Source organism: Acipenser ruthenus, chromosome 6 (assembly GCF_902713425.1).
Source record: "Acipenser ruthenus chromosome 6, fAciRut3.2 maternal haplotype, whole genome shotgun sequence".
Classification (NCBI taxonomy): Eukaryota; Metazoa; Chordata; class Actinopteri; order Acipenseriformes; family Acipenseridae; genus Acipenser; species Acipenser ruthenus.
In genome coordinates, this window is record NC_081194.1 from 65,888,095 (window position 1) to 65,914,672 (window position 26,578).

General features: G+C 37.9%; 1 protein-coding gene across 1 annotated transcript in view; it reads left to right on the top strand.

The window, feature by feature from the left end:
* The window catches only part of LOC117411439 (XK-related protein 6-like), a 99,379-nt gene extending 73,536 nt beyond the window's left edge, over positions 1-25,843 (top strand). The window contains exons 3-4 of the mRNA XM_059025699.1: positions 15,981-16,177; positions 24,200-25,843. Of these exons, the coding sequence (XP_058881682.1) occupies positions 15,981-16,177; positions 24,200-25,176 (1,174 nt within the window). The 3' untranslated portion in view covers positions 25,177-25,843. The remainder of the gene's footprint in view (positions 1-15,980; positions 16,178-24,199) is intronic.
* The last annotated feature ends 735 nt before the right edge of the window (positions 25,844-26,578 follow it).

Sequence of the window (26,578 nt, forward strand, 5' to 3'; positions counted from 1 at the left end):
CTTATCCAGGGCGACTTACAATTGTTACAAGATATCACATTATTTTTACATACAATTACCCATTTATACAGTTGGGTTTTTATTGGAGCAACCTAGGTAAAGTACCTTGTTCAAGGGTACAACAGCAGTGTCCCAGACCGGGGATTGAACCCACGGCCCTCCGGTCAAGAGTCCAGAATCCTAACCACTACTCCACACTGCTGCCCTAAAAAAGCTCCTACATTATCACACATCAGCATACTAGCCAGACCCTGCTTGTCCTTATAATCCTCTGACACCACTCCCTCCCCAAACACAATCGCAAAACCATGATAAATACCAATACAACCCTACCACTAAAATTAAACAGTCTAATGCCCCCCCTCCACTGGCGCCCACACTGTCTTTTGATTTATTTGCTGCTAAGTGCCTTCTTCTAGCAACAGCAAGGTTAGACACAATTGTGTCTATTGCCATGGCGATGGCATTGAAGGTCACAGACTGTCGAGGTGAGGCTGAATGTAAAGGAGACAAAAGGGATTGGGAATGCCGTGATACAGTGTAATCTACAGTGCAGGGAACCTGACAGAATTCACCAGCTTGAACACCGCTGTTCAGTTTGGTACAGCCATTTTCAAGATCCTCACCCTGAATTAAAAAAGCTCCTACATTATGTGATTGTACGATATTTCCTTTCTATATTGCAGTCCGCATAGAAATGCCCTTTTATTTATATTTTATACTTGGCCTGGTTTCACTAATGCTGGTTACCTGAAATGCCCCCTTGGTAACCTGGCCCTGTTATCTGATTAATCCATATATATTTTGGTAGCAAAATGTTGTATGTGTGGGAAGTAGACCATAAAAAAATAATACCATGAGGAGTTTTCACAAAGACCTGTTAGCTTACTTCTAATTCATTACCTATATTAGTTGTTAACCATTAAAAAAAAAGAAATGTAGATTATTTGTAGAGGTTGTGAATCCACTCATTTTGTGTTAGAAACATATTCTTTCACCGCTCCAATAGATTGTGTGCATTTTTATTTCTTATAAAAGGGTGAAGCATGACAAAGGAGGAAGCATGTTATGGCACAATCAATATAGAAGCACTGTATTTACGTTTGGTGCTACTGGTTGATGTCAGAAGACATCGATGAGGGTGAAGAGTTTTAAGAGACCAACACTTTCTGTGGTGCTTGATTTGCTGTAGTATTCATCATTTTATAATTGCATACCTTCTTTACACACAATCTAAACAGTAACAGATCATATAGCACAAATCCTCATTAATCAATAGTTAAAAGACGAAGTCTGCATCGGGCAGGAATAAAGCCAGGAATGAGTGGGAAACTTCCCCTTGCTTGAAGTAAGCAGCTTGTTGCCTGTGCTGATTGAATGTATGATAATGTTCTGGTAAATCCTTTGGATTATGCTGCTGCATCCGTGGCTGTGAAAACCTCACTATTTCCAAAGTGACTACTTTGCCACTGCCGTAGCACAGTGGAGCTAAAAATAGATAGGCATTCTTATTCCATGTCTGCTCTCAAATCATCTGGGGTTTTGGGTTTTTATTTTAATTGAGTTCATTAGAGTGTGCAATGTCTGCCATGCCAGATAACTGTGGGGTGTTAAAAATCACTCTGCGATGTGCACCTCTGACCCCATTCCGCTGGTGTGGGAGTTTTAGGGGAGGTTCCTTTTCTCAGGCATAAAGGGTATCATAACTTAGGGACCAATTACATGATCACACTCAGTTTTAGGGCACTGAAGAAATGAATAATGTCCCCTTTACCTGGTATTTTATCTATGAAGGATGTGTAATCAAGTACCCCTGTCCTATTAATACATCCGCAACTCAGCTTGAGCTTCATCCGAGATCCTGTTGTTGTCCAGTCATCTTACATACACAGTGCCATAGTATCCATGAAAGCACTTATAGCACTCCAATGAGTAGGCAATTATTAAACCTTCAAGTGTTGTCATTGTGGGTGGAAATGTTTTCCTTCTTTTAAAACTGCTTGACCATGATGTTTAAAGTAGACAAATCAAAATCTAAAACAAAATGGCCAAAGTGGTTTAATAGATCAATCAAAAAAAAAATATTCAGAGAAAAAAGGCACTTTATAGAGCGTTTTAAAAGGGACCAAGAACAAAGTACACAGAAAGAGTACTTGGAACTGCAAACTCAAATAAAAAATGGAGTTAGAAAGGCCAAGAAAGGGATAGAAATGAGCATTGCTAAGGAGGCTAAAACCAATTCCAAAACGTTTTTCCAATATTATAACAGCAAGAGAACATTTAAAGAGGAGGTAAAATGTCTAAGAGATACAAGTGGCAAAATCATAGATGAGAAACAGAAGAGAAAAAAATAGCAAATATACTAAATGATTACTGACCTGTTCCTATCCAGTCTTAAATAACTTTAGCAATAGAGAGGCAGAAGTGTTAAAGGGACTAGGAGCTGTTAAAATAAACAAATCCCCTGGGCCTGATAAGATCCTCCCAATAGTACTCAAATAAATGAAAGAACTTATTTACAAGTCACTAACGAAGATCATGCAACAGTCTCTTGACACAGGGGTTGTACCGACAGACTGGAGAATTGCAAACGTAATACCGATCCACAAAAAGGGAGACAAAACCGAACCAGGTAACTACAGACCAATAAGCCTGAATTATATTATATGCAAACTTATGGAAACTAATAAGATCCAAAATGGAAAATTACCTACAATGTAACAGTATCCTGGGAGACAATCAGCATGATTTTAGGAAAGGGAGAGCGTGTCTAACTAACCTGCTTCATTGTTTTGAGGATGCAACATCGACAATGGATAATTGCAAAGCATATGACATGGTTTATTTAGATTTCCAGAAAGCTTTTGACAAAGTCCCGCATAAAAGATTAATTCTCAAACTGAACGCAGTAGTGATTCAAGGAAATGCATGCACATGGATTAGGGAGTGGTTAACATGTAGAAAACAGAAAGTACTGATTAGAGGAGAAACCTCAAAATGGAGCGAGGTAACCAGTGGAGTACCACAGGGATCAGTGTTAGGTCCTCTGCTCTTCCTAATCTACATTAATGATTCTGGTATAGTAAGCAAACTTGTTAAATGTGCAGACGACACAAAAACAGGAGTGGCAAACACCGTTGCAGCAGCAAAGGTCATTCAAAATGATCTAGACAGCATTCAGAATTGGGCAGACACATGGCCAATGACGTTTAATAGAGTAAAGTGTAAGGCACTGCACGCAGGCAATAAAAATTTGCATTATAAATACCATATGGGAGACTGTGGCAAAGTGGTTAACTATGTGCAGGTGAAGGTAATGCAGCAGTGATCAAGAAACAGACAGACAACAATAATCCAGGTGCAATGTTGTTTAATTTGTAATCCAACTGCCTGATGGCGTAACAACAGTAAATAATAAACAATGTGCAGTACAGCTGTGTGTATTGCTCTGTTTATATCCACGGTTGGTTCCCAAATAATATAAAGTCCCATTCTTATTCACCCACACGTAACACAGACACAAACACAAACACAAGTCCACAGTGCGTGTGCTAGTGCTCGTAGTGAAGAAACAGTTCGGGTGCAGTGGTGTTGATCCGGGTTTAGTCCTGGCCTTTGGCGACAGCTCCGGATCGTATTTCAGGAACAGATCACATCCCTACGTCCCCTTAAATACCGTCAACCATGACCCCTTGGTTAACGAGTACAACTGATCCTCCAATCAGCGGATGCCACATCATTTCATTTCCGGGTCGATGATTTAGTGTACCGTAGTTCCGCCCCCTTTCTAGATGGCCGACTTCCACCTAAACCTGGGAATTAACTGTTCGGCCATCCAGTCCAGGGTACTCTGTTCCCTTTACACAGTGCCCTCGCAGGTCGGGAGGGAGATCTGACACTAAGAATCATTCAATCTCTGTCACAGAGATACTGAAATTTAAGAAGGAATCTATGAAAAAGACCTAGGAGTTTGTTAACTCAGAAATATCTTCATCTAGACAATGTGGGGAAGCTGTAAAAAAGGCCAACAAAATGCTCGGATATATAGTGAAAATTATTGAATTTGAATCAAGGGAAGTAATGTTAAAACTTTACAATGCATTTGTAAGACCTGACCACAATTATTTCAGGTTTAAAAGGCATGTCATATGCAGACAGGCTAAAAGAATTGAATCTATTCAGTCTTGAACAAAGAAGACTACGCTGCGAACTGATTCAAGCATTCAAAATTCTAAAAGGTATTGACAATGTCGACCCAAGGGACTTTTTCGACCTGAAAAAAGAAACAAGGACCAGGGGTCACAAATGGAGATTAGATAAATGGGCATTCAGTACAGAAAATAGGAGGCAATTTTCTACACAGAGAATTGTGAGGGTCTTGAACCAACTCCCCAGTAATGTTGTTGAAGCTGACACCCTGGGATCCTTCAAGAAGCTGCTTGATGAGATTCTGGGATCAACAAGCTACTAACAACCAAACGAGCAAGATGGGCCGAATGGCCTCCTCTTGTTTATAAACTTTCTTTTGTTCTTATGTTCTAAAGGTCAAAAATTCTACAGAAATGAAAGAAAGTCATATAATGCCGTGCTATAACAACAATCAGTTCATGGCAAATCATTAGTTTTTTATGCTTTTGCTTGCCCGCTGTTTTCTTACCGAAAATAATTTTGGTTGTACTCAAGAACGAAGCTCCCAATTCTTTGAGGGAATCTCACAGCTGTGCCCTGTTGTAGTTCTCTCAGATCATTAGTCCTTGTTGTATTTGGAATTACCTTGGCTAACACTGAATTTCAGTATAGCTGTTCTTCGATTCAGTAGACCTGTTGTATATTGTGACGGAGACGCATACCATAACTCCAGTGCTCAGTACTGCTACTTTATAGAAAGTGTTAAAGGTCAATATAAGACAAATAAACATTTTGTGTAATGTGTAACCTGAATTGTTTCTATCAAAGCCTGTGACTCAGCAAAGATCCTTACCCTGTGGCTCTTCCAAACGCCTATTTACTGCATATCTGAGAAAGAAGTCACCTATTACAGTAACAAATGGATGTACTATGCTGCTGCAGCCTCTTTTGCGGCTCCCCAAGGACACACTTCAAGTAAGAGGATTCACCTCAATAGGTTTTTCCTTTTTTCATAAATGAAGGAACAATAAAAAAAAAGTGTGAACAGATTTTGAAAACCACCATACACTATGCCCACTGGGATATTAACCATACCTGGTTTAATATGCTTATGATTCTGTTACTGTAACTTCTGTTACTGCCAGTCATCTTACCCACCTGTCTCCCTTGACACTGTGGGAAAAAAACAAAACATTATACCCACACATCTGCACTTGCTTTCAGGGAAAATAAAAATTTAAAAAATGTAAGGCCTATAATAGGGTATGGGTATTTGGACAGTTTGCACATGGTACTGATTATTAAGTATATTTACTCTTTCAATAATGAGATTCAATGCAGGATGGCAGGACCTAACAGATTTTATGTTTTTGCTACTGCAGCTGTAGTTCACTGGAGAGAACAAAATGTCTTGTTACCTTTGCAGAATACATTTACTGGCATCTGCTTCTGTATATGTAGCTCTTCCTCAGAAAGAAAGTAAAACTGCTTTCCTGCATTTATTAAATCCTTATATATACATAAACACATTTTCATATATTTATACTAAAAATTGTATCAAATAAAGGTCCTAATGTAATCTTACAGCCACAAGGCTGCAAGTGCTTAGATAGTTCAGAATCTAGTCAGCGCAGTGGAACCAGCGCAGGTTAATTGATTAATTCTCTTTCCCAACATAAAAAAAACAGATTAAATAAATTACACGACCATCACATCACTGTTCTGTTCTGTTGCTTACAGTTTTTTAAGGGCTTCACAAATTATTATTTATTTTTTACAGAGTAAGTTTATACTGTTCAGTCAATGCTTTGTTCTACCTGGGTTTGTACGTGCCCGGAAGGGGGGTCTAATTGAAAGTGGGATGAATGATGATTCAGCCCCATAAGTAATGTACCGTAGCTCATTAGTAAATATCTGCCCATCCAAAGAGACAAAATTGAACAGCACGCTGGTAAACAGGCAAAACTGGCAAGTAATTATGTACTGTTACTGTGTATTAGAAAACACTGAAAGCAATAAGTTAAATACTGTAATTACTACACTTTTATAAATACATCTCAAAGAGCTTGTCAAGAATTTAATTCGTTTTGTTTAGTACTTCTATTCTATATAGAAACCTTTTTTCTTCATCTATACTCACCAATCGTGCTTAGTTTCTGAGACAGGTAACAACATGTGGAAACAGATTACATTTTATGTGAAAAAATAACATAGTTACTTATATTACATAAAAAAAAACTATGGCTAATGCATAACATGGAAATCAGAAAGTGTGTTAACAGTGCAAGTCAAAATCTTACATGTCAAATAAACTGGCTTTTACTATCTGGCTTGAAAATGCTGTCAGAGCAACAAACTGGGTTTCATAGTTGGATCTTCAAAAAATATTTTGAAATGCAGCCTGTGCCTGAGAAGTAATATATTTGTAACTGTAACTAGTTATATATTTTTCAAAGTAATACATTACTGTAACTAGTTACAGTTTTCTTAAAGTAACTGTTTATTTTTTTAAAGTAACTTACCGAACACTGAAGCTATGTGATCAGTCTGTAAATCATCCATTCTTCTGCAGGAAAGCCAGCCCCAAGAGACCTTAAAGCTAGGAATTGTAAATTAGTCACTGAGAAAAAGAACAGACTCACATTTCTGACGTGTGTTTATGTGTAGCCTATTTTAATATTGGTTTATAATGCTTGGGTTAAGTGAGGTGTTAAATCATCTTCAGATGTTCCAGTAATTTATTTCCAGTTGATTTATGACTTTATTCTAATCGTCCATTAAACCACAATTACAAGCTGCAATTCAGAAATGTACAGAAAATGTTATTCTAGGAGCTGTCCTTCTACAGAGACCTGAACAGAGCCTGAAAATCCACGGCAATCCTTTAGAAGTAGACCAAGGTGCACTGTATCTCCTAGACCAGACTGGAAATGTAACAGATATACTTCAATCCAAATAGTTTCACATTTTAGCAATATGTGATTTATAGCCGAGTAGGTTAGGAGGTGGTATTGTGATTCAGGACCCTACTACAACAAAAAATATGTATGTTTTCAACAGTAATTGCTAAGACTGGTAAGTCTGGTTGTGTATATGTAGTACATGTCAGTCATATTTTTTTGGGGACAAAAGAACACATTTTACAGCCAGGTGTTTTGCTTTGGTTGCAGATATGAGATACATTTAGTGGTGTAAAATTGGCAATAAATGCCCATCCCCAGTCCTGCATTCTTAATTGTGTCTAACTTTATAACAATGGTTATTTTTAGTACTACATTACATTTTGGGGTATCAAGGTAGTTATTGAGCAAGTAGTCTGATTGGGGCAATAAATCCCACATACCATAAAGCTCTGCAATTTTTCATCTGTCTCATTACTTGGTTAGTGAATAAGACCAGCTGACTGTGTTCAGAACTGAGCTGTAATGTGTTATTATTATTATTTATTTCTTAGCAGATGCCCTTATTACAATTGTTACAAGATATCACATTATTTTTACATACAATTACATTATTTTTTTACACATTATTTTTTACATACAATTACCTATTTATACAGTTGGGTTTTTACTGGAGCAATCTAGGTAAAGCACCTTGCTCAAGGGTACAGCAGCAGTGTCCCCCACCTGGGATTGAACCCACAACCCTCTGGTCAGGAGTCCAGAGCCCTAACCACTACTCCACACTGCTGCCCTATGTTATGTGTCCAGTCAGTGCATTGTACTGCAAGTAACATAGACTTCAGAAGCTGTCAGTATGGGGTCAACAGTTATTCAGTTTTGTGTATTTTTGAGCACTGTAATCTTACTACTTGCAGGTTTTAATTGTTTTCCATGCAGGTAAAAATGCTTTCAATTTGTGCGACACGTGCAAACCTGATATTGTTTGCGATAGGTACTGAGTAAAATTTTTTAACAAGTATATTACCATATCCACTCACTTGGCCTCACCATAACAAATTCATAATGTTTATGTCAAGTATGTTCCTAAAATGTAGGTGTCTGGTTTCGTTTTTTACACAAATGGTGCAATTTGCAATTTTGGTGCCATCCACCTTCATTACATACCTAATACACAGCCAGTGTGTGAAAAAAGATATTTAATGATTGCCTACAAAATTATTTTTGCATATAAAAATGATCATTTTTAAAAGGCCAGAAAAGCGGTGCCTTGTGGCAGCTGCAAAGTATGAGATGTCTGCTATCTCTATTCTAGCATCATCTTTAAATTCATTCAGTTTACACAGACAGCAGTGTGCCACCTTGTGGTTTATTGCTTATGCAATCGACAACTGGAAGAACATTTAACTCGTTTGCTTTCAATGTTAAATAATGTTCACGATTGTTTTAATAGTTTATTAGTAGTTGCATCAAGGCTTGGAAAGCACATTTAAATCCAGCAGAAGAAGAAAAGACTGCAGTGTTATAGGCCTGCTAAGTGCTCTTACAAGTCACCAAGTGGAATATTACCTGAAGGAAAGGCTAAAGAATTGTAAAGTAATGGGTAGGATCTCTGTAGGTAAGGGTTCCTTCATAACTGATATGTGCCTTAGTAATCCTTTATAAAGAAAGCAATACATAAGGTAATCTCTTCCTTACATTCATTAGTTCCTTCTACCACATGCTTTTTCCTATTCCTTGTAATAATATTGTATTGTATTTTCCTTATCTTTAAGGTATCCTTACTTATCAATAAGTAAATCTTAATCTCAAAAGATTTGGGTAAAATCATCTATTTATTTATTTATTTATTTATTTATTAACATCCTTTAAACATTGGTAACAAATTAATACACTTACCCGTCACACGCGATTTAGACTCCATCACCAGTTTTCTGATACAAAGCCCATCTCTTCAATGTTACAATTGATCTGAATATCCATCACAGCCCGCGTTTTTTTTTTTAATTCTCTCCAATGCCAAATCAGTCTGTCTTATATTGTGCAGTTATACAGAGCTTCCTCCAGTTTCACCTGACGAAAATGTAGCCAAAACAATGCGAACGAGACAAGCTACGGTAAAGTAACACTTAATCATTAAATAGTTCTAGCTATTGTGATGTATTTTATTTTTTTATCTGTGATCTTTAGTTTCTTTTGTGCATTTTCATTTACAAGTGAACTGTGACATTAGGGCCTTATCGAGCACTATATTCTGCAATTTTGAATACTGACTTGGGATACTGTTTTAGTTCTGTAAACTGTGTTTTTTTTTTAATCTTTTGGTTTTGCTAAATTGCATTGTCTTTTACGTTTTACGCAGTTTTGTGCAGGGATAACATTTAGATTTAATTTTGCTGTTAGGTTGTTAATGGGAAATTTTACATACCGCTACAATATGTACTGGATTTAAAAATATGTACTGTATTACAGTTAATGTGACATCTCTTTAGTTTTGGCAAGTGATATTTTCAGAATCATATCGTTCTGAATTAAAATACTACTTTTGTTGAAAATATAGTACTGTACCAACAAAACCAATATAGTTCATCTAAATGGAAGCCTACTTATTTTAAAACACAGTCCTTTCAGATATGTATTTTTGATATTGTATTTTTTTGTGTGTTCCCCGAAAAGGGTTGAAACAGCCAAAATGAAGTAATCAGATATGCGTCACACACGTTTAACCATCACTGAAGTCAAAATTTTATAGGGTCGGATATGTGAGTGCTGACTGTATCCTGTACTATAGCTGAAGACCGTTTGACCACCACAAGACCTTCTCCCCATTACTTGACTATATTTGCCTGCAGCATCAAACCTAGGTTCCCTGGTGACAAGCCTATTACAGTTTTACTCAGCAATAGTATCCAGCGAAGCTGTCTTCTGTAATCTAATGAAATCCACTTTAAGGATGTACGTAACTGACAGTGATGAGTCTGATGATGACACCTTAGTACAAATCTGGCTGCTTTATTCATTAGCCGATCCAACCTTTTTAATTGTTCAACAGAGGCATGTAGTACAAAGTATCACCATAATCAAACAAAGGAAAAATACAGCTCTTTATAACTTGTTTTTGTGTAATTTTCTTTGAAGTAGTGGAAATATGCAAATCAAACTTTAGAAATGGATCTAACCATATCCCCAAGTATTTATAACTGTCCACCACCTCAAGAGGCTCTCCAGCCAGTGGTACTTAATTCTTGTTTTAGACTTTTGAATTTAGATCCAAAGAACATTACCTTAGTGTTTTGTTTTTTTTTTGTATTAAGCAGTAGCTTTAAGTTCCTGAATCGGTGTTGTACAATATTAAATGCCTCTTGAAGTGTTTCTACTACATCTGTGCCAGAGCATCCAAACGCATAAAGCACTGTGTTATCTGCATAAAGATGACAATGAACTCCAATCCCCTTACAGACATTACCAATATACAATGAGAATAATGTTGGGCCCAAAATAGAGCCCTGCGGTACACCTTTTTCAATCTCTAAAATTGAAGATGATTTACCCCCTCCCTTTACTTGTTGTTTCCTATCATTGAAGTAACCACAGAACCAATTTACAGCTTTATCAGATAGCCCCAATTCCCCCAGTCTTTCACATAACAACAAGTGGTCTACAGTATCGAAGGCCTTAGACAAGTCAATAAAGAGTAGCTGCCACCTGCCTACTATCCAAGGCACCTGCGATATCATGAACCACTTTGGTCACTGCTGTTATTGTCCCATGACCAAATCTAAACCCTGACTGGGTTGGGGACAACAGGTTGTTTGATTCAATAAACACTTTAAGCATTTTGCCAATACAGACAGCAACGATATTGGTCTATAATTAACAAACATTATAAATAATAAACATTTAGATTACTTGCCAAAATTCTTCAGTGCAAGGGCTAGCTCACAAGGTTCTCATGCCCTTCAGCACTGGAGACCTGTGTTTCAATCTGGTTCAGCATCCGCCAGCTCCGTGACTGACTGTTGCCAGTCGTGGTCCCCCACTTTCCATGAGCACTTACATAGTTTAGAATCAACTACACAGTTTGTGTTGTTGTTAAATGTCAATGCCGTCCTGCATTCTTGTAATGCTGTATGTTGCAGTTATTATGCAAGAATTTACATCAAATGAACCAATAATAATAAGCAAATAGTCTTTAAATGAATTGCACACATGACGTGTAGTTGTAACAGGACAGAGGCTGGACGCGAACTGGCGACCTTGCACACCGCAAGCGTCTTCACCGGGCTCATCTGCATTTGTGGTTTAAGAGCTTTTAACCTTAAGAGCTTTTAACAGAGGACTGAATCAGTAACGGCATTGTATCACACAGCACTGCCCGTTACATAGCACTGCCCGTTACACAGTGTGATGCATGCCGTTTTGGGATCAAGCCTCTTGTGCAGCAGTAAAGAGGCTTGCTTCTTTTGGTTGGTGTTCTGGCTCCCCCTGTTAAGCACACTTCAAACTCAGCAACTAAGGACAGCCTTCACCAGCGCACTGATTTATGACTTCACTGTTCAACAAATTCAGATTCTTCAATCTGCCTCATTAGCCATTTTACCTGCCTCCCCAACACTAAAGTATTATTAACAATGCCAGTCCATGTATTTTTACAATGAGCATAAACTGCCCCTTGATTTCATGATCCTATTGATCAAGTGATATGAAGTTCTTGTTTAACGGTAATGTAAATTAGCAGTACTCAGTTTACAAATCATTAATATTGTGTTATGTATTGTTAAAACAAAGGAATAATCAATATACCTTTTGTGTAAACACTTACAGTTTATACAGTGTAGTATATAAAACCTGGTGTCATCTTTATTTTTAATAGATACACAATAAAATACAATTTAAACAACTATAATGCAATGTCATGCTAAGGAATTTGAATACAGCAACTTACAAAATAACAGTTTAGCCAGCAGAGCAAATAAAATGCTAATAGCTGGAAAAAGAGTATCTTATATCTCTGGGCAGACAGTTCTAATATTGTATAAGCAAGGGGGTTACCCTTAAAAAAGCTCTCCTCAGTCTACCATGCTTAGACTGTTCCTTTTCACGGTTTATTGTGTTTTTTTTTTAACCATGCTTTCAGATAGCTTTTACAATGCTGTTACCCCTGGTATACCACAGTAAAAGTTATAAGGATCGGTGACACATCTGGAATCCACAAGATTTTCATGTCTCTCATGTTTGAAGGTCTGGTTTCAAGTAAGGTCACAGCAAAGTCAAATTAACAGTCTTGACCTTGCCCCCATTGGACATTAGTCTTTATCAAATCTACCTCGCAATTTATCAAAATTGTCAGTTTCTGCTTCAGAAAGGCCCAAGGCTGAAAGGCAGGTTTCAGGTCAGAATGGAGGTGCGCTCCCAGAGCTGAGAGGAGCTGGAAGTATTTGCCTATTTGACTTAATTCTTAACTGTAAGCAAAGACAGTTTAAGTTTGTTGCTGAACCTCAGTATGAATATTTGTAGTAATAAAATCCAGTTCAGTCGTCAAGAAAGCATGCTTCTATATGTAACAAGACATGTGGGTTTGAAATTAGGTATCATAAAAGTACCATAATGTTACAACAATATGCACTACATGGTTTATTAATGCTTAACCACATGTTAACAACACAAATGTATTTAAGTTAAAAAAGAATTGTATTGGGAAATATTAACAGCACCTCGTTGCCTAGACTGATATTTGTTTCATGTGACAGAAACACCAAGACAGCTCAACTTCAACATACAGAGACAAAAATAATACAGGAATCCCATTAATAATTTACATGAAGATCTATGAGAATCTTGGCAGGCAACATGCTGCTGTGTTTCCCAACAACAAGCATCACAACGGCAGCAGTGAGACTTGCTTGAACAATGAAATGTACTTGAGTAGGTGTGCAGTCAGTGGACACTGTAGCGGACTCAAACTGAGCCAGAGAATAAAAAGCCAACCGAGGACACCAATAAAAAAGACAACCTGAAAGAAAAAATTGAAAAAACCACAGAAAAAAAAATCTGTCTCATTAGTACACTAGGCTAAGGAGCAGTCCAGCTGCTTTTAATGTCGGCGAATCACCTGTAATATGAGCCAGGTCGTTTAGGTTGTTTTGGATTTTTACTGCTTTTTCACCCAAAATGTGACCAACTTAAGCATTTGAAATTCTGTTTTCTATCAAAAAATACCTGACTTTACATTAAGTAGATAAATGTAAGTATTGACTGTTTTAGTCCAATGCCAGGCTGTCTGTGTAACCTAATGTGGCTCTGTAGCTGTACAAGAGGGCTCTCAGAGCCCTCTTCTCTTCTGTCTGTAGTGCATCTCATTTGCAGTTGTCCCTTTGATTAAGATGAGAAACCCATTGAAGGCTGCAAAAGGGTTTGGGCAATCTAGTCTTAGGTAGAAGAAAGTATAGTCAAAATGCAAATTTGTGTTTTAGGATGACACACATCTATAGGCACAAACATACTGAAGCTGTGTCTTCGCTGCTTTTCAATGCTGCAGACTTTCTTCCTTCTCGTTGGTAATATATACTGTATGTGTGTGTGTGTGTGTGTCTCTTTAAGAACTCCCTGGTCACCGGTATGGATTTTTTAACCAAAATGGTTGGATGGCTCTGCTGTAGCCCTCTCCTCTGCTCCTTTTCTGTAATGCTTCTTCCATTCAGTTGGTGGTTTTGTTTCAATGAAGCTACAACCAGTAGTAGAATCGAATGTCATCTTTTAAAAAAGTTTAGCATTGGGATCTGATATAATGAATTCTGTCATACTGTTGGTGTGCTGTAGTCTATTATGTATATATATATATATATATATATATATATATATATATATATATATATATTTAACGTTGTGATATTTTAGAAAAAGCTGTTGTTTCAAGAGGACCAATATAGGGGAGGATTCTATGGACCATTTTTGAGAACACTGTGCTGCACATTTTTACCCCCAATGTCCCTAAATAAATTAGAAGCAGTAATAATTGTAGAATAGACACGTATCCCCCCAGATCAAGTTGAGCTCTTTGCAGACGAGAGAATGCATATGGAGTCTAATGCTGGCTCCAGAGATCAATCGACAGACACCCCTTGTGCATTAGCATCAAACTAGACCACTCATACATAAATAAATAAAAGCAATAGGGAAATGAGATTAAAAAAACCCAAACATTTTACTGATTTAGACAACTATAATATTACAAACATATACTTTAAATGTTTATGCCAGAAAATAGAAACACAATGTGCCCATGTATCCAGTTATATGGACAGGCTGCAATTTCCAGGTAAACAGACTAGTGGGGGTATTCTGATATCTTAGGGCAACTTACCTTATTGGTCATGCCAAGGACATTTATTAAAGAGACTGTCAGCAGGGAGCTGTAGATAAGTGCATTCAGTTGAACTCAAATAACAACGTAAATAATCAGCCATCTGACTTGGAGCGTATTTATAGATAATTATAGGCTAATGAAACAATCTCTAGAATCTGGAGTTAACCATCTTAATTTATTGCACACTGCACAATGACGAGTGGGAAACTGTACAGAACAGGCTATATCTTCCGTCCTCTGTAAGGGGGTTGCAGAGGCAAGGCATTTGAATTGGGCTTTTCAAGTTGGGTTAAAAAAAAAAAAAAACAATGGTAAAATAAAAATATATTTAGGTTTAGATAAAACTACTATGAGTTATAAAATGTCCTAATGAGATACTGAAGAAAATTGGCAATTGAATTAACTTCCAAACTCTTTGAGGAGTTAAAAAGTCCTACGTAGGATTTAGAAAGTCCAACATAGGATTTAGAAAGTCCAACGTAGGAGATTTTTTTTTTAACTGGCACTAGGACGCTTCTGTAGAAATCCACATAGCTAAATAACGGTTTACAATCTTTTTTCTATAATGTATCATTTTATTCTCAATTACATTAACATGTTTTCAAATGGTTGTTTTAGAAAAACTATGGGCCATATCGAACAAAACTTTAAGGATTATTTTAAGGTCTGATTTATTTTTGTTGTTGTTTTAATGACTGTTTGATCTCAAGGTAAAACTGTTTTTTGAAGAAAAAAAAATAAGTCAGGGACACGCAACCCATGGCCTGTTTATCGTCTGACTGCGGCCCAGTGTATTAATTCCATTTCAGTTATGAATATATATCGTAAATATTTTTTAAAACTTTGTTGACTTGCTTTTCCAAATTTTTCGCATAAAAAGCAGAACACCATTTTAATTCGTACAGCGGAGGGTAATTGCTTCTCATAAGCTTAAGTCTCCAACTAATTTCATGAGTCTTCCTCTCCTTTCTCAAATGCACAAACCCGCTGCATTGAAAGAACCCATTCCCAACACAGGAGGCTTGTTGCTAGGGAGATGATGTCACTGCCCTGTGCCTTTTATTACATTACTGCCTGTTACAACTGAACAACTCGTCTGCTAAAATAAAAACTGCTTCAGCAAGTAGATATTTAATTTGCTCTGTATTATTATGCAATGAATGTGTATATGTATGATATTAACACTTTGTTTTTGTTTTGTATGTTTTTGTTTGTGATGTGCATGGGGTTATTCTTTAGTGTGCGGCCAGCTATAAACACAAAGTTAAACTAGTTTCCTGGATATGCGGCCTGTGAAAAAAGTTGCGCACGTTTGATATAAGTGAATAGGGTCCTATATCTATAGTCACCAGTTTAAATATTTGTTCATTTGATTTTATTCAAACTAAAAGGTTGCACATTTTCAGGCTGTTTTACTACTAATTGCCACCTCCAAAATGATTTTGTAATTACGGCTCACACATATGTTTTACAAAAAAAAGAAGTTTCCAAAATGTTCTGGGGACCCATTGGGAAACCTTTGCGGATGCCAGTTTGAGATCCACCACTCTAAAGGACCCCCTCTCTGTTTGTCTTTTGGCCTGCAGGTATATCCGTACTATGTACCTGGGCATTCAAAGCCGGCGGCAGAAGGAACACCAACGCCGCTTCTACTGGGCCATGATGTACGAATATGCAGACGTCAACATGCTGCGCCTCCTGGAGACCTTCCTGGAGAGCGCCCCACAACTGGTGCTACAACTCTGCATAATGATCCAAAAGAACCGGGCTGAGACACTACCGTGTAAGGGGAGCTGCTTCGCTCCATACCTGGAATAGGGAAAGTGGGCCGTGGAGATTGTGATTGGAGAAGAGGAAGGGGCACTTAGGAGCAGACAGGCTTTTCCTTTAAAAACACCTCTCCCAAAATGTTTTTGAGAAAACACAATACGCTGACATGTTTACCTACATATGTATGTGTGTGTGTACATAAAGTTCTGCCACACTTCAGCAATAACATCATAATGTAGATACATTTCTTACATTTCTTTGACAACGACAGCTTTGACAACGCTGATGGCACAGCTGTCAACATGATGGCAGAATTTTATGTACACCTTTTGCAAAGAAAGTAGTGAAAATATGTTCTGAAATGAAAACGCGTCAGATAGTTGAAAAAAATTGAGAAATTATAGAAACTAAAAAAACACTTTAAATAACGCAACCACTGTTCATTTAAACAAATAACGCCATCTAAATGAAAAGTCTTCATGAAGTGTTTCGTTTGCAGTAGATCGTGTTTTATTTTGTTAGCATGAAATGTAGCTGTGTAAGACATTGAGGGAGATTAGAGCAGTTTTTTAATCTAAAGTTTTAAAATAAATATGTTATTAAAGAGTAAGTAGCGGATTTCTGAGAAATATAGCGTTACAAGTCCCCACGTGTTGCTACAACTATTTAAATAACGTACCTGTATTTTTTTCTATTAATTGTTAACATCCTGACAACTTTTTACCCTTATAAATTTAAAATCAGTTTCATAGTTGTCTTCAAAATGCCCGCTCTAGTGCACTGATCGTGTAAGGATTATTGCCCACATTGTCAAACAGGTAACACAGCAATAATGATCCATGATGTGGTGCGGAACAAAAAAACCAGGGCACTTGTTGCTGTTCATGCCGTGATTTACAGTAGTGGTGCGCAAACTTTTTATATGACGCCCCATTTCCTTAATATACATTTTGTTGCGCCACCCCGCTGACATGCATATTAAAATGCTAGAACTTGACTTTATATTTTAATAGGTGTTTTTTTTCCGGATTTAATGTAAATCACATATTTATTTCCTAGATTTAACCACAAAATTCTACATTTAAAATCATTTAAAATCAGTCTATAAATCTGTTGACACTTGGTGAGTCAACATTTAGCTGACACATTAAATCTGGGTTTATAACAAATCTGTGAATGTTTTTTTTTTTTTTTTTTACACTTGCCGAGTGAACATTAGCTAACATTTCTAACAAATAAATCAGTGAAAAAAATGTAATTTAAATATTTTTTTTACACTTGGCAATTCAATATTTACCTAACAGATAAATCTGAAAAACATTACTGTTCAGCAATTAAATCTGAAAAAATAAATCTGGGTTTAACAAAATGTTGCCTTCTAAATCTGAAGCTAACATGCAAATGAGCCCCTGCCCACTGACGCGTTTGATTTGTCATTGTATGCTGCAGAGCTGCCCTTACACTCCGAGAGCCAATCCCTCCACTTCCCCGCCTCCTCTGCATACAATGCCAATTTTTTTTTTACATATTTCAAAACTTTTAAGAATGTGTGTATTAACATTTATGTATTTAGTTAAATCTGGACTTTTTGTGGTTAAATCTAGGAAAAAAAATACTGTTAAATTATTAGTGCTTTTTTTTTAACACTTGTCACCCCATACATGGTAGCCGCCATTTCGGCTCTGTTCACTGCAGCTTCACGGCACTCGCCACTTCAAACATAACATCTGTGGTTCTACAACGTCTCATTTGAAAGGTAAGAACTTGGACTAATTCACTGTCATTTGTGTATTTATTTAAAATGTTCTGTCCTTTTATTTTTTATTTTTTTACAGAACTGCAGTTCTTTAGTCATCTCCGCACCCTCCCACTGTGCGCGCCACTGATTTAGGGGATAGATCTCAAACCCCCCGTGCACTAGAGCGGACATTTTTAAAAGAGCTTTGAAACAGACTTTAAAGTTAGAAGTGTAAAAAGTTGTGAGGATGTTAACAATGAAAATGATAGGTACTTTATTTAAACAGTTGTAGCAACACGTGGGGACGTGTAACGCTATATTTTTCAGAACCCCGCTACTTACTCTTTAATTTGGTAATGAGCAGGTAAGAATGAGGAATCATTGCAGTTAAACAGGTTAAGAAAAAAAATGACCTAAGTCCATGTGAAAGCATTCCACCGCTGCATTGTAACCCATAGTTAATACAAATTAAAATGAACAGTTTCAAAGTCAGTCTATAGTATTTCAATTTAAAAAAAGCAATAAGAAATCCCTGCAGTGTGCTGTAACTTCAGGGAATTATTTATTCGGTGAACATTTGAACCAGAATTTAAAGTTAAGCAATGGCCACTATACAATAGTTATTTGGAAACATGTTGACTCTATTTACTGTGTTCAAAGTAGCCTCTCACAAATCCATTTTTTATTACTATTCCACCCATTCTGTTGGAATAAAAAATGATTCTTTTTTTTTTTTTTTTTTTGTCGGAGGCTTGCTTAAGGTTAGGTTATTGGATTCCCCAGTGTCTGGGTATTTCCAGCTCTACTGAGTGATATGTAGTTTATGTGCCACGTCACCTGATCCATGCTGATCGTTCAGTTCTTGGTGTTATGACATCAATAAAGATTTAACTACATCAAAGTTAGCCAAAATAAAATTGCATTGGGTATATATATAAAGTATTTTAATACATTTCTATGGAGGTCTGTTTGAAACAATGGAGTAAGTACAGGTAGCTCCACGGACGTATTTTTTGTAGTTTTTTTTTAACCCACCTAATGATTTGGGTGAAGCACTCCTCTTGCTGGTCAGTAAATACACAAAAACTTGTAACTTAATACATACTAGACGCATTCATCGATTCTGAGGATTAATGATTTGGTACATGACCCAGTATGTTGAAAAAATCTGTTATAACAACCCTCCACGTAAAAAATGAATACATGATATGTATATTCTCTTAACTTAAGGGACAGATATCAGAGTTATCATAACTCTGTTCTCATTTTTTTTCTTCTTCTTTTTTTTTTTAAATCATTTTCTGTTTCAGTTATCACACCCTGGTGACTTTATAACTCGGCTCCTAGTGGGGTTTAGGAAATACTACAGTGCTTTTGTTCTGTGATATGTATCACTGATGTATTTCTTATATCCACAAGGGGCAGTGTTACCAGGGGACAGGTCAATGGTTACACTTTGATGTACCTGATGTGCTTTAAGGTTAAATGTCATTCTATTAAGGGCATCTGTGTGCTTTAAAAAGTCACCAGGATTTTATGTCTGAAACACAAAATTATACAAAGAAAAACGAAATAGTGGAATTCCTCGTCATCCTGCGATTAGAATATAAAATAAAAAGTAAAATTGCATAAAAAAGATTGCTATGTTGATAAAGTAAAAACCTAAGATTCATGAATATGAAAAAATACCCAAACCTAACCATAATCTCGCTTTGAAATAAAAACCCAACATGTCTAACAGTCATCCCATTCTAGGCTGATAGGTAGGCCTGATATCACAGTAAAACAAAACAAGCACAGTTTTACTCTTTGTCAAAATCTAACTAAGCTATTTGGTCTGCTGTTTAAATGTGAGCCTAGTAAAGCAAGCAAGTACTGTAGTTGCATATGGAAAAGGAAAACTGAAGCTATAGATTATGCCCTAAGCGTTTAGCTTTTCAAGGGCACACAAAGCCAAAACCCTCCCTCGTTACAAAAAAAAAAGAAAAAGCTATATATTTGGTGCAAAGGTCAACTAAAAACAGAAACCACTCCAGGCATTAGGAAACAGACAGTGCTATTAATAGATTACCAATATCCTGCATTATCAAGGAAACATCGTCATTTATGAATTGTAGGCACAATTTGTAATCTCCTGTTACAAGTGAAACAGCGGAATCATTCAATCTCTAGTAAGTGTAGGAAGTGCTGTATATACCGTCACCACCACTTACACTGTACAGTGTTATTTCGGGCAGCCATTTATATCAGACAAATAGCGTTTGCTAGTCCCATTGATTTCAATAATAAAGGCATCGTTTACACCGTGTTAAGCATGCCATATATTTCGGGAAAACTCAGCTGTTCAGATCTCGTTATGTGCCATTGATATAGATTTAAATAACAAACACACTGCTTATACTGTAGTAATCGCTCTTACTAATCCACAAGTCAGCTGATTTCACCTCTCACATAGATTTCAATAAAAAACAGCAGCACTTTACTGTAGTAAAAAAGCTCAACAGATCGATCAATCAACTGTTTGCACCTCGTTACTGAGCGATTACCCCTGTACTGTACCATGGCTATTTAATCCCTGTATGCAGTGTCGGGTTTATTTACAGTTTGAGAAAACACCACTGACTGCAACAGCAAGCAAGCATGGCTGGAAAGAGAAAAGCAATTAGCATCAGCACAAAAATTCAGTGTAAATAAAATGTCTCTGTTAGATGCTTTGCGCTTGCTAAAGCATGCTTGGAACTCTGTCAGTCAGCAAACAATGCAACATTGCTTCAAAAAGCTGGGGACAGTGTGGGAATGGACCTGATTATGGACTGGGGAAGGGGATGGGAGTACTCTGTAAATAATGTGTGTTTGTAAACTGTATTATTGTTGTTCAGATCTGTTAGTGTTCTCTGTTTGTTTTAGTGCTTGTGTGGCTTAGAGCTGAAAGACTGCCTGTGTGTGAGTGTGTCACTGTGGGGGTGGGAGAAGGTCTGACACGACCAGTCAGAGATAGGGATTGTTGGACCAATGAGTGAGGAAGGGGGAGGGACTTGGGTGTGTGTGTGGAGATGATCTGGCGGCGGGAGAATTGAGAGTTAAGAGAGGTTGAGTTTGTGAGTGAGAGGAGAGGAATGAGAGCCATTGTTCACTAAAAGCTAAAAAAATAACCGCAGCAGTTGTCTGTCTCATTATATCCTGGAAACCCCCCAGCTCAGCGCTACAATATGTAAATGAATCCTGTTCAACCTCCGTCTCGATCTCCTGCCTGTCACTCAGCAGTGAATGCACGCTCTCACAAGGCAGACGGCTACTCTGTCACAAGCATTAATACCCTGTATCTTTCTGAGCAAAGGGATTTAGGGGAGCTCCCTAATACAAGCAGAATCTCAAAACGATAATAATGTAGTACAGTAATTGTTACAGCTGTGTATAATGGTATTTAAAACAGGATTAGTTCATCCGACTTTTTACATACCTGCCCTTACTCTGGTCCCACCGCAGTCGGATACGCGATGGATTACTGTACTTTTTATTACATTCATAGGTTTTAATACATCATTTTTATTAGTGTAATGAGTGTCTTAATAAAGATTTTTAACCGCATACACGCTTGTTTGTTTTGATTACTGTACTGGTGATTGGGGTACATTTTGAATGTAAGTTGATTGTGTGGGAGTTTATACCGTCCATCGCTTACTGTGGGTGAATCACATAAACACAAACGCACCCATTCTAAGCGGTGGTGAGTGTATTTTTTAAACCCCAGTGAAGCAGCACAAGCATCTTGACTAAAGCTGAAAGCTGTGCTGTGGCTTTGTAGTTGGCTTTGTACACCAGTGGAGGCTCCTTAGAGTAGGCAATGGAGGCAGTGCCTCCTCAAAATTTTAAAGTGAAAAAATCCAAAACAATTAAAAAAAATAAAAAATAAAAAATAAAAAAAATATCGTACTGTTATCATATACACACGCATTGCACAATAACACAAAGCAAAGTAAATATCTACTTGCTGAAGCGGTTTTTATTTTAGCTAACGAGGTGTTCACTTGTGGCAGCAATGCACTAGCAAAAGTCACAAGGCAGTGAAGTCAGCTCCCTAGCAACAAGCCTCCAATGTCGGGAATGGATTCTTTCAGTGCAGCGTGTTTGAGCATTTGAGAAAGGAGAGGAAGACTCTCCTTTAATTGGAGACTGAAGTTGATGTGAAGCAACTACCCTCCGCTGTACAAATTAAAACATTCCTATAGGCTCCTATAGGAGTCAAGGCGCCGTTAATAACTTCTATCTGCTATTAACCCCAGTATTAGCAGTAGAAGATCACGTGATCAGAGCACAGGTTTTAATTGGAGAGGTGCAGAGTTTTTTTTTCCTCAGAGGAGACAAGCCTTACAAAATCTGATATAACCACAAACAGTACAGTACTAGCAATAGCAGATGACATAGTCTGATCCCTGTTTATAATTGGAGGAGCAACTCAAACCCTCCCGCCCCCTATTTCCTCGTTCACTCTCTTGCCTGTACGGTTGGTATATAATTATTTTGTTGGTCATTTATTTAAGTTTAGCAAATTAAGTTGATTGGATGTGCTTAATCTTTTCTCTGCCTTTCTCCTGCCTTAACAACTTTGTTTGGAAAATATTGTATGCAAAGTATGTTAGTGACGTGATCTTGAAATCTAAATGCTATATTAATGTTGTATGCAGTGCATTTTTAAGCATACGTTGGCAGAGTTACATTTATTAGAATAAACTATGATGGGCTACTGTTTTCTTTTCTCTGTTGGCTAGTGCACTTGCAGATCTATTGATCTCCCCTACTACTATGCACTAGACTTGCCTAACCTAAGCACCACGTTACTGGATCCTTAGCTGATGCACTATCCTTGCACTACTGCACTACTAATATGTCATTGTAAATATAACTTGTTGTAATCCTAACTTGTTGCATCCAAATTGTATTTTAGTAGTATTATTACTTACTGTAAACTATACTATATATGTTAATCTTGTATTGTAACCCTGTACAGCACTGCCCTGTAACACCTGTAAATAACCTTGGATAAAGGCATCTGCCAAATAAATAAATGAATAAATAAATACATACATTAATAATAATAATAATAATAATAATAATAATAATAATAATAATAATAATAATAATAATAATAATAATATGAAAAGTGTTGTCAGTCAGAATCCAATAATAAGATTCTGCTGTTGCTGGGGGCTTAATGGGACCCCCAAGCACTCTGCCTCCCCATTTCTTTTGCAGCACTGAGGAACACAGGCTAGCATGAAAATGTAATTGATCCCTATACCACGGTAGGCTCACAGAGCAAACATATTTAGAGGGGTTAGTTTCTGTACAAAAGGAGTCGGGAAAGTGAAGTTTACAGTACCACTGTATGGTACTCTCACCGCTGCACTAAAAGGACATTTCTAGATTCACAAATTACAAATAATAGTTGTGACTATTGGGATCTTTAGTCATTTGGAACACCTCTTATGTTTCTCAGAAACTAGGTTTTTACATCATGAATGTATAGAAAAGGGGGGTTATTTAATGGTTTATTATTTACAATTTACTTGAGGAGTTTGGTTTGCAAATAAGAGAAGCTTTACATTGTAAAGGAAGAGACTTTTTCGAGGGTCTTATGAGCAGTACTGGTAAGATGTGTTTGTTAGACAACCACTGAGTTTTTAATCCATTTGGTACGTTGCGGATTTGTATTATTTTATTTCATTAACCGTAATGGGGTAGGGTAATACTAAAACTGGAACAGTTTTTGTTATATGTTATTTTGAAGGAAGTGATGTTGACCTGTTATGAGTTTTACTGCAATAGAGAGAAATAAAACATGGAGAAATAATACATACTTTATTAAAAAAGATCTGTTGTACAGGTGACATTGTAGATGTCTCAAAAGGACACCAACTCAATTACTCTATTTTGCATTTGTTTGATATGACTACCTTGATCTTTCAAATATCGATTTTTGTCACACCAGTAGAAGGCAGACCTGCCTTTGGAGCTTTCTAGCTGAATGGACTACATCGTTTTGTGCCACTTGGGTCTCAAAAATAGTAACTCAGAATAGTACTTACAATTTCAACCAAAGAAAAGGTGGACAAAACTGAGTTACTGCTACATCTAGGAAGGGGAACCTCTCTTACCTGTTGACTGTAGCACAGATTTTTTTCCTCCTTTGAGAAGCTCAATTAGATACTTTTTGTTTTTAACAATGCCTTAGGGGCCTTTTAGCCTTGCATTTAACCTTGCTTTTTCTCTATCTTTCTCTGGTTTCTCCCACTGCAGGTATGTCCTCATTGGCCTCCCTGTTCTCCCTGGCCTGGGTGCTGGCGTCCTACCACAAGCTCCTGAGGGACTCGCGGGACGACAAGAAAAGCATGAGCTATCGGGGCGCCGTGATCCACATCTTCTGGCGCCTCTTCACCATCTCCTCCCGGGTGCTTTCCTTTGCCCTTTTCGCCTCTATCTTCCAGCTCTATTTCGGGATCTTTGTGGTGATCCACTGGTGCGCCATGGCTTTCTGGATCGTCCACGGGGGCACTGACTTTTGCATGTCCAAGTGGGAGGAGGTCCTGTTCAACATGGTGGTGGGTATCGTTTATATCTTCTGTTGGTTCAACGTCAAGGAAGGTAGGACCCGATACCGCATGGTGGCTTACTACCTAGTGGTGCTCACCGAGAACGCCGCCTTGACGTTTCTGTGGTATTTCTACAGGGACCCTGCTGCCACCGACTCTTACGCGGTGCCTGCCCTGTGTGGCGTGTTCCTCAGCTTTGCCACAGGGGTGATCTTCATGCTCCTCTACTATGGAGTGCTTCACCCCATGGGCCCTCGGGCAACGATCCTGGTCAGCTCTTGTTGTGCTGAGCTTCTCTGGGGTTTGCCTTTGCCTCCCGAAGCTGAGCCCATGGCTCCCACCCCGGGGCCTAGGGGGTCCCAGGCTACCCGAAGCAGAGGAGGCTCCACCGGGGAGCAGCAGGAGGAAGAAGAGGACCTGACAACCGACACCTGCCTGCCCGTTTTCCAGGTGAGACCAACGGTGCCAACCACCCCCGTGGGAAGGCCCTACCACCTCGAGGGTCCCCTCATCAAAATCGACATGCCAAGGAAGCGCTACCCAGCCTGGGATGCCCACTTTGTGGACCGTAGGCTGAGGAGGACTATCAACATCCTTCAGTACATCACCCCCGCAGCAGTAGGGATCAGGTACAGAGACGGACCCTTGCTCTATGAGCTTCTACAGTATGAGTCTTCACTTTGAAGGTGCTTCCTTTCTTTTTCTCTCCCTCTGTCTGTTTCTCAATTATAACTCGTTTTTTGTTTATTTGTTTTGTTTATTGTTTTTTGCTGTTTTTTGTTTCTTTTTTGGTTCTTCAACTAAAGAAAGGGACCTTTATTTTTCTGTTACACTGTCATAATTCACAGGACAATGAGACATATAAAAGCTAAAACAAACATAAAAAAACAGACAAATATTTTTAAAAGCCTGCATATAAGCTTTTTTTTTCTTTCTCTGGTTACTCTGTGTATATAAGAATATGTTTTGTATGTACGAAAAGAAACAAAAAGTTGTTTTTCTCTTCATTTTTCTACACACAAGATATAATGGTATTTCAATTCTATGCTTCGCCATGTGGTGGAGAGAGGTGTCTTCACCCTGGTGTTTTATATTCTAACGTAGCAGCCGTACAGCATCCTGGGAATGGTGGAGGACTGAAAAGCACTTTGCTTACTTGTCATTTGAGCAGTTAGCAAACCTCCAAACCACCACAACTGTGGCTAGCCCCCTCTAGTGTTACATTATGATTCTTCTCTCACAAACTGACTCAATTGAACTAAAAGGGGTAATAACCATGACTTAATGGAGTAGTTAATTTTTTGTCCCTGTGTGCTTCCTGTGCTCTGGGTATAGGAACCTGACCACACTCATATTCTGTGCTGCACATGAGACAGGTGGGTTGTGGAGGGCTCCTGCTATATGCAGCAGAGGCAGTAAACTAAAAAAAATGATAAGGGACCTGTGAGAAAGTTACAGTGGGTTTTTTCCCCCCATTTTGTAAACTCATAACAACACTGAATTGGAGAACAGGTCAGTCTGGTAGACAAGCAGGTCCACTTTGTACAGAAGAAAGCACATACTTGCACAAACTGTTGTACTCGACAGTACTGGGAAAAAAATATGGAAACACCCTTTAGTAATGTGCATTAAATATTGGCTCAAAACTGGCTCAGGAAGCATATAAATATATACCAATAAAATCTTCTTTTTAGAAAAGGGTTGCAATAGAAATGCAGCCCATCTACACTGTATTTCTCTACTGCTGAAGTTGTGAAAGCTGAAGTTGAAGATAAAATCTGTTCCTAAGAGACACTGATCAAGAGCCGGAAGACATTCGCTTATGATCTGGCCAAGACATCACCATCCAGATTATCAAAGAGATTAAGAGGCTGAAATGAGCTAGATTAATATCAGATTTGAAGTTTTGGACTTCAGTCAGTGGCAGTTCATGTGAAGATGGGAAGGAGATCTGAATGGCAAAAAAAGACTTCACTGTCCACAACTACAGTGATGAATGGTGTGGATCTCTGAAGCTAGCGTTTAAATCTCGTGAACTTGGGTTGGCGATTTCATGGGAGTCCACTCAACACCAAAAAACTGTGCA